Below are 15,562 nucleotides of genomic sequence, written 5' to 3' on the forward strand. Positions count from 1 at the left end.
CCTCCAGAAGTCTCTTCTAATCTAATATTTTATTGGTTCTAGTGGGGAAAAAAATTGTTTACAGGCAGTATTCCTAGTCCTTCCATGGGATCCTATGGTGAAAGTCTTTCTGAAGAGCTCAGATCCCAACATACTTATCTGCAGTAGAAACCTAGCCCTAGTTATCTGAGTGTACCAGTTTCCCACCTGGGAAATCAGACAAATAATCTTTTCACCCACCCTGTGGCCCCCAAGCTACTTTGCAAGCACTTCAGGGCAGGGAATGCTTTATTTAATCTGTGTTTCTAGCAGGTTCAGCACACTGGCAGCATGACTTTAGCTCCTGCTTCTGGAAGCACATTGCAAGTCAATATGACAGAGTTGTTCTTCCGGCTACCCATTAATTTACCACATGAGCTTTGCTGGTTGTCAGGTCACACTGTTTTGGCTAGTATAAAACAAACATGAAATGACCTTTCAGATACAGACATTGTAAGAGTGGCTGCAAAGTATAGCGGAAGTAATTTGCAAAGTAAAATAATATTTTTGCAGTGTTTGGCAGTGGTGTAGAACAAAGAACTACTTCACAAAGGGAAACAAGTAGAAGAAATTAGGAATGAGACCATAAAAGAGATGACTGATCAGTGTGCAATCTGGGCAATGGTGATTTACAAGAGGGAGAGAGACCTCATGAAAAATACTGAAGAAAAAGAAGGACAATCAAGACCTGAAAGATAAAGCCATTATTCTAGTCCATGTGTCCAAATTTCAAACTCTTTTTCCCACTGAATTTTTGTCTTTCATTTACTCCCCAGTGTGTGTTGCAGCTTACCTCCATCCTTGCAAGATGTCTTTCTACGACTTGTGTTCCACCTCTGCCTGTGGCGTCAACCGCCCCCAGCCCCTCGCTGACAGCTGCAATGAGCCGTGCGTCCGTCAGTGCCCTGACTCCACGACTGTGATCCAGCCACCCCCTGTTGTCGTCACATTCCCCGGCCCCATCCTCAGCTCCTTCCCACAGGATTCGGCTGTGGGATCCTCTGGAGCACCCGTCCTTGGGGGCTATGGCTCCCTGGGCTATGGGGGCCTGTATGGCTACAGGGGCTATGGCTCCCAGGGCTATGGGGGTCTGTATGGCTATGGGGGCTATGGCTCCCTGGGCTATAGGGGTCTGTATGGTTATGGAGGCTATGGCTCCCTAGGCTGTGGGGGCCTGTATGGCTACGGAGGCTCTCTTGGTTACAGGGGTCTGTATGGCTATGGTAGACCCTATGGTTCTGGCTATTGCAACCCTTACTCCTCCTGGTCCAACAGGTACAGCCATGGCAGCTGCGGGCCCTGCTAAACACAACAGGAAAATCCACTGAATAAAGTACAAGTAAAAAACAAAATGCAGATTCACCAGTGAGCAGATGAGTGACAGCTTTGTTAAAGCACTCACAAACCCTGTTCAGTGCAGTGCTTTCTGCATGCTCTGCACCTCTCCTTTTTTCCCTTTGAATTTTTTCCTGGTATCTTCATGGGTTCAATTCCTTACTATCTTCTACTTTATCGTACTTGTGACTGAATGCAGTGAGACTTTTAACAGCGTCTTTCAAAATGTGTTTGTCTCTGACATCTTGGATACACATTCTTAATATTGCAATGTATTTTTGTTCTTTTCATTCTCATTAAAATTCTGTTGCATCACTTAAAATAAGTGTGTTGTGGTTTTGTGTTCTCATCCATTCTGAATTTGCCAACTTTTCGGGATAAAGCTGCCTGTTGTACATACGGCTGCAACAATATTGTGCAAATCTTGACCACATAGTGAAAGTCTCCATGAGGAGCCCTTGCTAGGCCTGTTTCACCATTGAATTGCAACAACATGGTCACAACGTGCTGTCCATAGATGAACAGCAGCCTTCTCTACAAATACTTTATTAGACTCCCCATTCATGAGTTTGTGCGATAATTCTTTGAACTACAAGTGACTATTCACACTCTGAAAGTTAAGCTCTTACTTATTCCACTGCAGACTTCTAATCCAATGTTGTACATGTAATTACACCTCCACCGCTCGTAATGGAAGATTGGTGACTGATATTAAGTGAATTTCAGATTCTGTGTTTCTCTAGCACAGATCAGCCTAGATCCATGCTATTAAATTGTCTCACTCTCCAAAATTCTGGCTGTGTGCAGATGACACTTCCTCAAAACCACAATAAGGACCATGTGCATAATTTCACAGTATATCAGATTGAGTTTGTGGGTTTGGGACTTCTTTGGTTCTGTTTAAGTTATGTACACATTAAATATAAATAAAATTTGTGTAAATATTATATAGGTAGCCTAAAAATGAACAAAAATACTGCACTGTACATGGCATAGCTTTTTAAGTTATCAGTAAAGCATGTAACCATCTTCTGATTCAAGCAGATGCTTATCTAGCAAGATAGTTTTCTGTATGTGGTTCAGCTGCCAAAAGATCTTAGGCTACATATTTTACTACAGTAAAAAGGATGGCTAAGCATAATGTAACAATGTGCAGAGAACATCCAACCAGAAACTGAAGGCAGAACATGAAAAAAGAAAGGCAAGATCTGCTGTGCATGCCCAGCTCCACTCTCTGTAACTGGACAGTGCTTACAGCACACTTCTCAGCACGTGTTACCTAAAAAGTCAGCTATAAGTCTTCCTTTTATTTGTTTTTATTTAGTTGTCTCTGGTAAATCTAATAGCTCTTCCAGCAAGACCCACAGTTTCCACAGCGGTATCCAGTATCAAAACAACAGCCAAAAGGGATGTTCTACTTGCTGCCATGTCCTAAAAATCTGTAAGAAAATCTGTTGTGATAAAGACTACTATAACAAAAGCTCCCATAACAAAAGGAGGCCTTAAGTATGGGTGCTAACAGAGATCCCACTATCCTGTCCTGAAGGAAGGAACTAAGCACCTGAGCTGGTAAGGTGATGACAATGGATGGTGGCTGAGCCACTGCCCTCAGGTCAGGGCAGTCAGCTCCTTGCAGCTATTGGCACTGGTGCTGGACGTGAATTGGTCAAGTGGAAACATGACTAAATATAAGTGTAACACAGCACAAATTCCCCTGGAGCAGGAAGAAAAGCTTAGATCTCGTGGAAATGGGAAAGGCACAGAAGTCTGGATCCTCTGCAACAGTAATTTAGTTCCAGATCCATCCCACCTAATTGTAGCTACCCCGCCAAGATCTACTTGCTGCTGTGGATGTAATTCCTCAAATTTGTATAAGCCCTGTAAGAAAAAATGACTTTTAAGTGATGGTTAATCACTGCTTAGTGGAAACACAGGAATATAGGAGGTCACATGCTTCCTCAGACAAATGGTAGCTCTTACACTCTACCTTGCCTCTGATAAAAGTCAGTTCCATGTGGTCTGAAGTTTAGTGTAAAAATCCTGATGCTATGCATTATTGAATGAATTGTCCAAAGGCTCACCTAATTCCTAACACCCTGGAGGCCCTTTTTGCTGTGGGTAAGAAAGCTTTGCTTACATGCCTTTCAAGCTTTGGCTTTCTTCCATACAAACTAATTTGAAACAGCAGCTGGAAAGACCAAGTAATTAACTACCAAGAGGACATATCCTCTGTATAAACATGGCTGTGACTGAGTCCCTTGTGGTGCAGGAGTACAGAGCAGTTTGTAGGGCTGCAGTCTGGGGTTTTGGTATCTGCTTAGCAGATTATAACCCTGAGATCTGAACTAGTGGAGAGTGACAGGTCCTATACAATCCATTGTGGAAAATACCAGCTTAGACATTAAAACTGCGTATAATATTGCCTCCTCATAAATGACAAAAGAGGACTAATTTAAATTTATGGAGAAAGAACAGTTTGATATCTAGAAAATAGCTGGCTCTGGGAAGAAGGCGGCAAGAGAAGTAAATAAAAGGCAGTTTTGAGGAGGCACTTATACATTTCCTCAAACTGCCTGAAGAACCTGAGACTCCCATTAACACCAACCCACGCTTATCACACATGGTTCACCTCAAAATGTTGAAACAGCTTTGCTCAATATTTATGTTTATTAGTTGATTCAAATTCTGATGCTGCATGAAATGCAAATTACAAAACAAATATTTCTTTCATCTTAACACTTCATTGGTGAGATTCGTTCCTGGTAACATTCCATTAAATACATTAGAATGACAGGAGGAGTTATGTTGGCTTCATTTATTTACCTCTTCTTTTATTGGCTGATATAATGATGGTGGCTCAAATGTTAATCATAATTGCCATCTGCTTTCATATGCAGGTTTTCTTTCCATGCTTCCTTACCCATGGTAGATAAAGTATAACTGATATAAAACATGGTGTCTTTCTTGTGAAATCAGCAACCCATCTATGAAGTTCGAATTAAGATTTGGACAGGACCATCCTGCTCATTTAAGGGAAAAAATCAAAAGATACATTACAAAGTACCTTTTAAAATAATCCAGACTCATGCCTTGCCTCCCAGACTACCCAGTTGTACCGTTTCTTCACATTTTAGAGGTAAATTCATTGGTCACAACAAAGGTAAACAGTTTATTAGCCAGATTACAGGCAACTTGTTAAATATATTTTTTTAGGAAGATGAGCATGTGTTTAAAACAGAGAAGAAAGATAGACCGCTCACGGTTAGGCTAGGAAAGTCCTGGGAAAAGCTTTCAAAACATGAGGACAGAGGCAGATGTTGCAGATCTTTGTGCTGCAGACACTGAAGGGGATGTGAATTAATACAACATCAGCACTGAAGGAGCTTAGAAACAAACTTAAGCAAATAAATGAAAACCTAAATTATAAAAGAAAATCAACTGAAATCCTAAGGTTAGAAATCATGAGCTGGTAAAGGGAACAGGAAGAGTGCTCTTGACCAGTACAATTTAATAAATACATTTCAAAATGCTGGGTTGCTTGAATCCAACCACATACTTATATTATAATAATGACGCACCACTTCATGCATAAACCACTAAGGAGGGTTGGGAAGTGCTTAAAAACACACACACAAAAAATATTTGAAGAACCTTTGTGAGTATTATTGCTCTTGTGATCCCCTAGGGCTATCTCAAAGTTCGGAAAAAAGAACCTCATAAATTAAGTATAACTTCTGGTAGAAATGTTGCAGTGTTTATTATTTAACTAACAACCCATCCATAGGCAAATGAGGATTTCTGAGGCTGGACTAGGCACTGTTTATTACACAGCATTTTAGAATATGGGAATATGGGTGGGACACATCTCATCAAACCTTCCCTATCAGTTGAGCTTGTTGTCTGTCTCCATACTCAATGAAAGCAAAATAGTTATGTTTTGAGGGTGATACCAATTCTGGTAAGGTAAGCGTCTGAGACAAGATGAATTGTCTTGCAGAAATTCTTGTCCCTCCCCATGAAGAATTGGGGAAGCCTGAGTAATTTCAAGTGACAAATCACTTGAAATTTTGGCAGGCAAGGGCTCTGCAACAATATGCACTCTGCAGGTGATGTCCTGCTAGTCAGGAAAGAAAGAAGAGGAAAAAAAAATCCACTGTTGCAATAACTATTCCTTGGATAATTCCATTGCTTTTCCTGCCACTTACCCAGTAATTCTGGGAAGGAAGCACTCAAAAATTGTTTCTGTGACATCCTCCGGTGAAACGTTGGTTCAATTCCTTTGTAAGGTGAAGGAGTAGATCTAAAGGCAAACTACACTCCATCATATGAACAAAAAGAAAGAGAAGATAGAGACTGAATGAATGCAGTGGTGGACAGAAACATACGATTTCACAAAGAAACTGAGAAATTTGCACTTGCTTCACCACTGTCTTGTGTTACGTCCTCCTTTAGAGCTGTGCAATGTCAATACAGAGTAGCTAGTAACTATTAATCTGTTTGCATTTGCAGCCATTTTATATTGCTGAACCTGTGAGACAATCTCTGTGCCTTCGCAGATTCCAGGTGAAAAATAAGGAAAAAAATAGTTATCCCTTCAGAGAAAACTTTAGCCTTTGGTTTAAACACTGTTTCAGGTACTAAAATACTATGTTTTCTGCAGGTCTGGCCAAGCAGCAAAGAAAACTCAGAATTTCTAAATCAAAGACCATTAGACAATGTCTGTGATTACCCTAAGTACAGGACCTCTCTCATGTTTTGCGGCTGTGGGTGGGAAAAGGATCAGAAGGTGTCTTCCATCTCAGTGAACATTTCATTGCAAAAAGTGTGAGTAGATTAGATTACAGTCTAGATCTAGAGCACTTAAATACAAACATGTATATGACAGCAGGTTATAGCTCTGATCAAAATCATTACGGGAAGTTAATGAAGGAAGTGCTAAATAAATAGAACCAGTTTAATACCTCCTGCAATGCCAGTGAGCAGGGTGGAATGACACCAGCAATGAAGCTGGTCAATTAGGCTTCAAGATGAAAGAGAACTAGGAGCTGGAATGTGCATATCATGCTATTCAGAGATTTGGGGTGATTTTGCAAACTGCAAGCGAAAACAGTTTCATCACTTTGGGAAGTTCTGTGTGCTTCAAATTTGGGCTGGTTGGTGATTATGACTTCATGTGTACAGTGTGCCTCAGATCCCCCCCAGGCAATCTGAAGCACTGTATAAAAGGAGCAGGTACACAGACCTATTCCATCTCCCTCTCCTGTGTACTCTCCTCTACATCAGGTAAGTCTGATGCCATTTCATTTCTTTCTAAATGCCAAAATGCCTTTGCACTGGAGCTTAGAATACTGTTCACTACTATTATATTTGAATTTTTAGGACTATTTTTTTATTCTCTTTCTTTTTCTCTTCTTTTTTTTTTTTAAGTGTATTGGCAAGTTGTGTTACTGGTAGGCTTTAGGAGACGAGACCAGGGTTTGAGGCATTTATTTCGTTGTAATTCATATTTGGGCATTCTTGTACTGTTAGCAGATTGAAAATGTAGGATGGCATAAGCTTTAAAATGCAGAATTCTCCTGTACCATTTCAGTTTATGACTGAATCAGACACACATGGCCATATCCTAAGCTGTTTAATGACCCAGCTGAAGAAAGAGCATTATCTACATGGGGATTTTATTGCAAAATAATCCTAGCTTGTATTTAGTTTTTATGGATAGGTAAAAACTAAATCCTGCTTATTTTAAACCCTAGTTATTTTCACCAGAGATACTAATAAGGGAAGTAGACTTGTGGTCTGATCCAGTGTGTTTGATATATATGTCCGTTTGTAAATCCAGATCCAGATTAGCTGTTCAGATACACTGAGTTCAATGATTTGATTCTCTGTGTTTCAGGGCTACTTTATAAACAAAATAATATTTCCTTTTTTTTTAACTGGAAAAACTGCTAAGCCACAAGCTTTCGTGACCAGACATTTAGCTGAAATGGCAGTTTGCAAACTGCATTTTTGTCTGATGAAGGAAATCAGCTCCTTACATTTTACCAACCTGCTCCACACTCTATATGAAATTACACTGCTATGCCAAGAAGTATTTGGTTAGAAATATTTTATAGGGTACATGTACGTATTACATCAAGTATATGAATCTATCCTCAGGCTCAAATGCTTTGGGGTTTACCAGAGAGATTACAGAGATTAAGAGAACATAGAACTAAAAGGGAACAACTGAAAGTATATTACCCCAAAGAGCTTAAAAAGAAACAGGGACCAGGAAAGGAGGAGGAAATGTATGGTTAAAGCAGTGCTGGGTTCTTGACTCCATCCCATCTCTCCCGAGACAAAATCTGCTTCTGTCCCATTTGGTGTAACGAGGAGGTCAGCTCTGGTGTAGCTCCTGCAGCTCTTGGTTTTCAATCCGCATTCACCAGGGACAAGTGCTGGGTTTTTAGTAAAAAATGTGCTGCTAACACTCTGTTCCTCTGGGAGGGAACACGAGTTAAAAAAAAAAAAAAAAGCAGCAGCAACTTCAGAAGGCTTGGCGGATGTGACAAGTGCAGGGATTACTGGATGGGGAAGATCAGAGCAATGCTGATTGACAAGAAAGTTTGTGAACAGCGTCATCAATTTTACTAATGCATATGGTGATCATTTTGCCTGTTGCCCAACAACCCAGCACCAAACCTTGACCTGTCATTCCAGTAGGTCTTGTGCTTTGTTTTTACACAGCTCTGTGCTCTGTGTTTCAGGATCATCTTCATCCGAGACAGAAATGTCTTGCTACGACCTGTGCCCCACCACCAGCAACATCGCCTGCCCCCAGCCCATTGCTAACAGCTGCAATGAGCCATGTGTCCGGCAATGCCCCGACTCGACGGCCTTCATCCAGCCGCCCCCCGTCATCGTCACCTTCCCTGGCCCCATCCTCAGCTCCTTCCCCTAGCAAGCTGTGGTGGGCTCCTCCGGAGCACCCGCCTTTGGGGGCAACCTGGGGCTGGGGGGCCTCTACAGCTCCGGGAGCCTCTACGGTTATGGGGGCTCTCTGGGATATGGCACCCAATATGGATATGTGAGTTCAGCCCCCTCCACACTCAGCAGCAGCTACTGCAGCCCATACTCATCCCGCCGGTACAGCCGGCTCCTCCGCAGCAGCTGTGGGCCCTGCTAAAGGCAACAGAGAAGCTCTCAGAAGAGCCACACATGAAGGCCCAAATGCAGAGCAATGAGGATGGGGGTTCAGTGTTCCTGCAGCCCTGCAATGGAGCTACTGCCACTTAGCATTTCTGATCTTTCTTCTACTTTTTGTTTACCCTTCAGTTTCTCATTTGTTGTTTGCTATTGTTGCCTGTTCCAGCTTTCCCTCTTTTTTTAACCATCATGGAGCAGCGTATTCCATATGGACATCACTCATAATGACAAGTATCTTCATCAGTAGTTGCACAACAGACAGAAGAAAGCCAGCTGAGGACAGCAATATCTCAGAGCAGGACATTTGTTGAACATTCTGTGAAATTGTCTGGAAACAGATTTTTCATATTCTGTGATATCTCGCTTTGCAAACATAGGCATTTCTTGCTCATTAAAATTTTGTTGCATCACACAGCAGCCTTCTCGTTTCCCTTCCTCCCTTCATCCACAGCCTGTCCTGGGTGATATCTTCCCACAGGCAGGACCAATCCCTGTTCCCTCTAAGAAATAACTGTAGTACAGTATCAGGAGCAGCAGATGCTCAGGGCTTTTCAGATTCTGGTAATATAGCCAATTCAAATTGTAATGAAGCTGCAAATGAGGCAGGTTCCGTGCTGTGCAAACAAAGAATAAAGCTAATCCCCGCCCTCAAGTGCTTTCAGAGTAAATAGGTAAGACAAGCAAAGCATGAGCATCATTGCTCTTTTCCCTTTTTTGCAGATAGGCATCTTTTATACAGAGATTAAAGGCTGTGTTTTCCATACTGATAAAAACATTAGTAAATATTTTCCCCAGGTGACAAAGGAATCGCTTGGCAAACCCCAGAACTTAATTCCTTTCTCCAATATCTCCATCTAACAATTGACATAGGGTCTTGGTTTCCAGTTTTCTATTCCACTGGTTAGCTTCAGGTTTGCTTTTCGTCGCTACTCTCATCTCCTTTAGGAAAACAGGAAAATAACAGCAGATAAGGAGCACACCATGTAATATTTCTGTCTGTCTCTTTGCTCTGGTGTCAGGAACAGTGACAAATATTGGGACAGGGAGAATTTCAGTACTGCTAATTCCCATATTAATATTGAAATTTGTCTGTAATCTAGGTCAGTACTCTGACTGCTATGTGTGAGTCAATAATGCTGGTGTTTAAAATCGAAAATATCCTGATTACTTTTGTTTTAAGACAGGACTCTGAAAATGAGATAATCAGTCCAACTGACATGTTTCCATGGAGTTCTGCTTATTTTAGCTGAAAGATGGTATATGGTATGGCCAGTAGTATACAGGACATAGGAAATTTAACAGATCATAGAATCATGGAATCAAGGTATGGTTTGGGTTGGAAAGGACCTTTGAAGATCATCTAGTTCAACCCCTTTGCCATGGGCAGGGACAACTTTCACTAGACCAGGTTGCTCAAAGTCCCATCCAACCTGACCTTGAACACTTCCAAAAAACAGTGACCGAAGGATTCAAGACATGGATTATTATATAATTTGTTTTCAAAGTAAAAGGGGAGAATGAGATAAAAAAAAGATTCCTTTCTTCAGGTTTTTCTGATGGAACATTTTATTTAAAACATCTGAAACAGTCAAGTTCAGATCCTCCAATTACAAAACTGGTAAAAGGTAGACTGCAAGTAGTCACTTTGCTAATTCCTCACAAATCAAACCCTGGAAGGAAGCTGGCATTCAGCAGGGCATATTTCTGGTTCTGTTATGTTGAGCCATTGTGCCTGCAGGCTATTTACCAGTGGTGTGAGTCTGAACCACAGAAAAAACCATTAGGCTCTAGTAGTGACTAAATATTTAGTGAATTCACCAACTCAAATCAAACATGAAAGGCTTAACTCCCACAGATACCTGTCTTGAACTGTAATTTAGTGCGTGGGGAGGACATATACTTCAGGCTGTGTTTACAACATCTTTATGAATCAACTTCTGATGCATCTCATTTACCAATAGTGTTACCTTGTACTAGGATATAAACACATGCTCAGAGCACATTCAGATGAGAGGAGAGTATAGTGACCTCTGTAGTTCAAGATGAGACACTGTGATTTCATTTATTGTTGCTTCCTGTTCTTGGTAATTACTTGTTTCACTGACAGGAGGAACAGGAGTCTGAGTTGCTGGTGCTAACTGTCAACAGCCTGGACTTCCCATAGCTGACCAAGAACTGCAGGAGACCTCACAGTCAGATGTGGTCCCCATGTTGCTGTGGCCAGCAGCCTGTCAAGATCTCAGCACTGCTTCCAGATTAGCACGATAAACAGCAGCTGGTGTTCCTCCCATCTCATATCTGCATGTGGTGTGACCTGAGACGTATTGGGTCTGCCAGTGAAATTAGTTCTCTTATATTCTACTGTGTTCATCTGTGATTACACTTGCATGAAAGTGTCATCCAAGTTCAGCCTGATGTGCATTTGGGAAGTGGCAGATTGCTGATGGTCAGGAGCAGTACAGAACAATGGAAAGCAGTTAAAGAACTGTCCTTTGGCATTTGCTCTGGTCTATGGTCATAACATGCAAATTCAGGCTGGCAGATGAGAATCAGCAATGCAAATTTTGCAGTTCCTGCTCTCCAAGGGGCAGTCTGTGCAGGTCACTTTGCCAAATAATGGTGTTGTGGAGTGCTATGTCTTCAAGCACAACTCAAATTCAGTAGAGTCCATTGATCAATTAATACATACGACAGTGTTCTGTTTATAGTCTGGGCTCTAACTTCTGGCTCCCATGTGTGCCTTTTCTGTAGTATAACAAGTATGTAGGCAGAGCAGCTTCACCCAGGTATGCTGACAACATCCACACTGAAGGGTGTCTGACTGCACCTTTTCACCACAGCATGAGAAACTGGCTGCTATTGCAAGTGCATTGCAGAGGTGCAGCAAGATGGGTTGAGAAGAGGATTGATGTAATTCTACTGTTCTCTGTGCAATGAAAACAAAAATCTTGAAAAGAGGAATTCTGTAGTGATCAACACCATAGCATCTTGAAAATACCTGATCTGGTTGCTTTAGTTCTTTGCATACCTGCACAAATAAGTACTGGTTTTTTGACAGCATCCTAGTGACTCCAAGAAGAATCATGCATTGCACTGAGACAGAAGAAACATGAAAACAAGACAAAGCCTTCAGACACATCCTAACAAGACAGAGGTGTTGCCTGCCTACCTCATTGTAGCCTCATCTCATTTCAGCCAGTTTGACAAGTGAAGTCACAGCTCCAAACTCTTTGAAATTATTACCACATACTTGATCCTGTCCAAACAAATTTCTGCAGCATGAGACTGGGGTTTGCCTGGAATTAGCCTGCTCAAGTATTGTGAAGTTTGTCAGTGCATCGCTGGTATTCCTAGGAATAGCACCTTCACACAGGGAAGTGCTGAGCAGTGTCTGATGTTTGGTCCATCAGAGTCCTGGTAGGCATTGCAAGCATAGGATGGGGTGAATGACTCTTAATAGCTGTACTAATTGTATGCAGATTGCATCACTAGAAAAACAGCTTTACAGGACATACTGAGCAGCCTGGAACCATGTTGCTGTTGAACAAAGAGAAGTGCTGAACATGCCCAGTATCCACAATGTGTGAGTAGCCTGAAATTTAGGTGTAAACTTCCTGAGATGGAAAACATTATTTGGCCTAAATGACATGTGTTGCTCTGCAGGGAAGACTTAAAGAATTATTCTTTTATTTATTTTAGCTGGGGTTGCCAAGAATTTAGAGCTATTAATGGGAAAGTTCAAAGAACTCGCAGAATTTCAGCAAAGATTTGCCATTCAGTTAAAAATTCCTGTTGGCTATTCAAAGGAAAGTTCTACCCACAGATCATTACATGCTATTTTTAAACAATGAAAAATATCATAAAACCAATGTATGGGGATGTAATTAAATGGGAGCCTCAGGCAAGTACTGAAACACAGGGAAGATCTTCAAAGTTACTCGTGTGTTTAACTTTCTTTGCTAGCATGTAGCAAATACACAGTATAACCACACCTGTCCTGGAGGAAATTTCAAACTTAGTTGTAAGGGTTACAAAACATATTTATCCAGGATGAAATTACTTCTGTGCAGAAGGCAGTCATTATGCTTACTCCTGCTTAAAGAGCCTGGTCACCTTCCAGCTTTAGGCATTGAAAGAAAGCAAACACTGTCATATTTCACTACAGAGACTGATAGTCACCCAGAATGGTATATAAACAAAAAATTGTGGACAAAAAAAAAAAAAAAAAGACAGACAAGAAAGCTCAGAGTTTTGATGCACAATAATTTAATGAGAAAGAAGTAAAAGATCTTACTGAGCATGAAATACACAAGGAAAATATTGCCAGGGTCTCATTAAAGGCTGCAAGCAAAGAATTGCTCCAGGGCTATGCATTCCACATACGTTACTCTTTCTTTTTCATGGCATAGGAAGACTTACACAACCTTGTCCCACTTTCAACCAGCCAAAGATCATTGATATAACTAATTCGAGGCCATTAGTATCAGGAGGCACTGGAAACAATAGTCAGAAAACTAAATTAAATTGTTAGCTTGAAAATTACATGTAAAAGTGATATTCAGAGATGCACAGTTCACAGTCCAGGAAAGCAATGCCAGTAACAGGGTTTGTGGAGGCACATCTTCCCCCATGTTGGGTGATTGCTCCTTGCTCCTTATTCATTGCACATTTAACATGGTCCGCAGCTCCCAAAACCATAGCCACTGGATCCATAGGAAGAATATGACCTCCCGTAATTGTACAAGCTCCTACAGCCATAGGAGCCACTGAGACCCAGAGAGCTCATGGATCCAAACAAGCTCCCAGTGCTGGATGGTGCTGAGCTGCTCACTATGCTCTCCTGAGGGCAGGAGCTGAGAATGGGTCCTGGGAAGGTCATGACCACGGGTGGTGGGTGGATCACAGCTCTTGAATCACCACAGGATGTAACACAGGGCTGGCTCCAGGCATTCACAATTGGCTGCGGGCAGGTCACTTCGCAGGGAGCAAGGCAGCGGAAGCTGATCATTTGTCTGTAGGAAGACATCTTCTGGGAATGGAGATAAATCTGAAACACACAAGACTGAGACAACACAAAGCTGAAAGCTCAGATACCAATATAATGGAGATTCTGCTTGGAAGAGAAAGAATAAAAGATAGGAAGCAGACCAGAAGGAGGCTGAGGATTTCAGTTTTGTCTCAGCAGCCATGTCCGTTTTCTCATCTTCTCATGCTCTCCTTCTCTCGCCTGGCACAATCTCTGTTTCTTTTGACTCCTAATTATGGAGCCAATTTGATAATACATAAAAACACCACTAGCAATCAAAGAAATTGTGTATTTGAACTCAAGCTATCCTCCTATCCTTTACCATTTCTCCCCTCTTGAATCTGACTTACTGTGACACTTGACCATTTCTTTTATAAATAACTGCAGAAAAGAACAGAAATACTGGCTAGCACTTATATAGTAACATTGTGTGCTGGTTCTGCACCACCTGTAATCATTACAATTGTATGAGGCATGTCATTTGTATTCCAGATTTAAGGAAGAGGTAACTGAGGCTGAGAAGTGAATGCCTTGCCCAGAGCCATTTGGTGAGGTAACTGGAGAGACGGAGTTAAAATTCAGGCAAGCCTGGTTGTTCATGACAGTGTTATTCCCCAATCTTTCAGATGCTACAGCTGGCACCAGGGCTCCCCTGCTTGTTCTTTACACAGGTAAAATGAGCAGCAGCCACAGCCCTGAAGAGCTCATAAAGAGAGTTTTCTTGGGAGAATATCCCATGTTTGGGTGCGAATGCAGTATCAATGAGGTTTCCAGTACAACTAGGACTCCCGTGAATGTGGTCCCAGCTGTCCTGCTAAAGATGACTGAGGTGACAGATGACTGTGGCAGAACTAGGAGCTGTGTGTAATTTTGTGGACACTCTTAATCATAAGATCAATTGATCACTCATAAAATCAATTTGCAGCTCCTCTTTATCTCTGTCCTGCCTTACTAAAACCCATAAAATGAAAGGCTAGGAATAAAGAAAATGAATAAAGTCCTGACCATAGCAAGTACATAATATAATGCATGACAGGCTTCAAATTAGTTCAGAAATAATTGCAAAGAACAGGACAAAATATTATTGCTAATGGTGGCTTCCTAGTTCAGCCTGAGACTCAGAGTTAACATTTCTTGGTAGTCACCATTACAAGTCAATGACAACAAAGTAAGGCAGATTCGTAAAGGCAGGATGATCAGGCTGGAGAAAATAGGAATTCACTAAATCTCCCTATAAATAAGTTTGCATATTCCAAATTTTCAACTGCTCTGAAAACGCTTGCCCTTTTACAACCTGCCACTGAATAAGTAGGAAACAGCTCTTTCTGAAAGAAAGCTTCAAACATTTCACACATTTCTGAGACTCACAGTTTTCTTTCAGTTAAAATCCTGCATTGTTACAGCAACATTGTAATAGCAATAATGTCAGGCTCAGACTTACCCCTTCACAGCAAAGAGCAAGTCAAGAGAAATGGTTAGAGCAGCCCAGAATGGTAAGTGCTTTTATGCCTTTTCTTAGGCAACCAGGAGGATATGAAACATTCTTCATGTATGATGTCCTAATGCATTATTAAACAAAAATTCACTCCACCTGTAACTGCCCCAGATAATGCAATTATTTTGCTCAGCGACGGTGATTACGGTTGCGCTCTTGTCATTACTCCGGCAAAGTAATTTTTTTTCTTTTATCGCTTTTTCCTATTTCTCTGATTGCTTCATAGAGCAAAGATTGCTCAGAGGTTTATCCATAAACACAATATGCTGACATACCTGAGATACTACCCCACTTTTTGAAGTCATGCAAGTAAGGGGGCATTGTGCAATTTATCCCATTGTACCCACGCGCATTAATTCCTATGACTCTGATATGAGGCACATTAGACTCCATAGACACCTTCCTACTGAGTTATAGGTTTGGAAATGGGAAGCATTTGTTCCCATTCTCCTAGCCAAGAAACAAACACAAAGCACATGTCCCACTTCAAGCTTTAAAAG

General features: G+C 41.4%; 3 protein-coding genes across 4 annotated transcripts; 2 read left to right on the plus strand and 1 right to left on the minus strand.

The window, feature by feature from the left end:
• Nucleotides 1-265: 265 nt before the first annotated feature.
• LOC128145893 (scale keratin-like) lies at nt 266-1,602 on the plus strand. Its single transcript, XM_052796692.1, has one exon. The coding sequence runs from the start codon at nt 827-829 to the stop codon at nt 1,322-1,324; it is 498 nt and encodes a 165-aa protein (XP_052652652.1). The 5' UTR covers nt 266-826; the 3' UTR covers nt 1,325-1,602.
• Nucleotides 1,603-6,446: 4,844 nt separating this feature from the next.
• LOC128145909 (scale keratin-like) lies at nt 6,447-8,970 on the plus strand. Its single transcript, XM_052796735.1, has 2 exons — nt 6,447-6,636; nt 8,103-8,970. Exons 1-2 carry the CDS (start codon nt 6,525-6,527, stop codon nt 8,294-8,296), a joined length of 306 nt encoding a protein of 101 aa, XP_052652695.1. The 5' UTR covers nt 6,447-6,524; the 3' UTR covers nt 8,297-8,970.
• A 3,830-nt stretch (nt 8,971-12,800) lies between these two features.
• Nucleotides 12,801-15,046, minus strand: LOC128146346 (scale keratin-like). Of its 2 annotated transcripts, none has more exons than XM_052797628.1 (2): nt 15,009-15,046; nt 12,801-13,603 (listed from the first exon to the last, which is right to left on the minus strand). In XM_052797628.1, exon 2 carries the CDS (start codon nt 13,565-13,567, stop codon nt 13,211-13,213), a length of 357 nt encoding a protein of 118 aa, XP_052653588.1. In that variant the 5' UTR covers nt 13,568-13,603; nt 15,009-15,046; the 3' UTR covers nt 12,801-13,210. The 2 variants fall into 2 exon arrangements, with proteins under 2 accessions (XP_052653588.1, XP_052653589.1); XM_052797629.1 differs by having other exon boundaries at nt 12,801-13,588; nt 15,009-15,044.
• Between the last annotated feature and the right edge of the window lie 516 nt (nt 15,047-15,562).

The sequence above is a fragment of the Harpia harpyja genome, chromosome 9, assembly GCF_026419915.1.
Source record: "Harpia harpyja isolate bHarHar1 chromosome 9, bHarHar1 primary haplotype, whole genome shotgun sequence".
Classification (NCBI taxonomy): Eukaryota; Metazoa; Chordata; class Aves; order Accipitriformes; family Accipitridae; genus Harpia; species Harpia harpyja.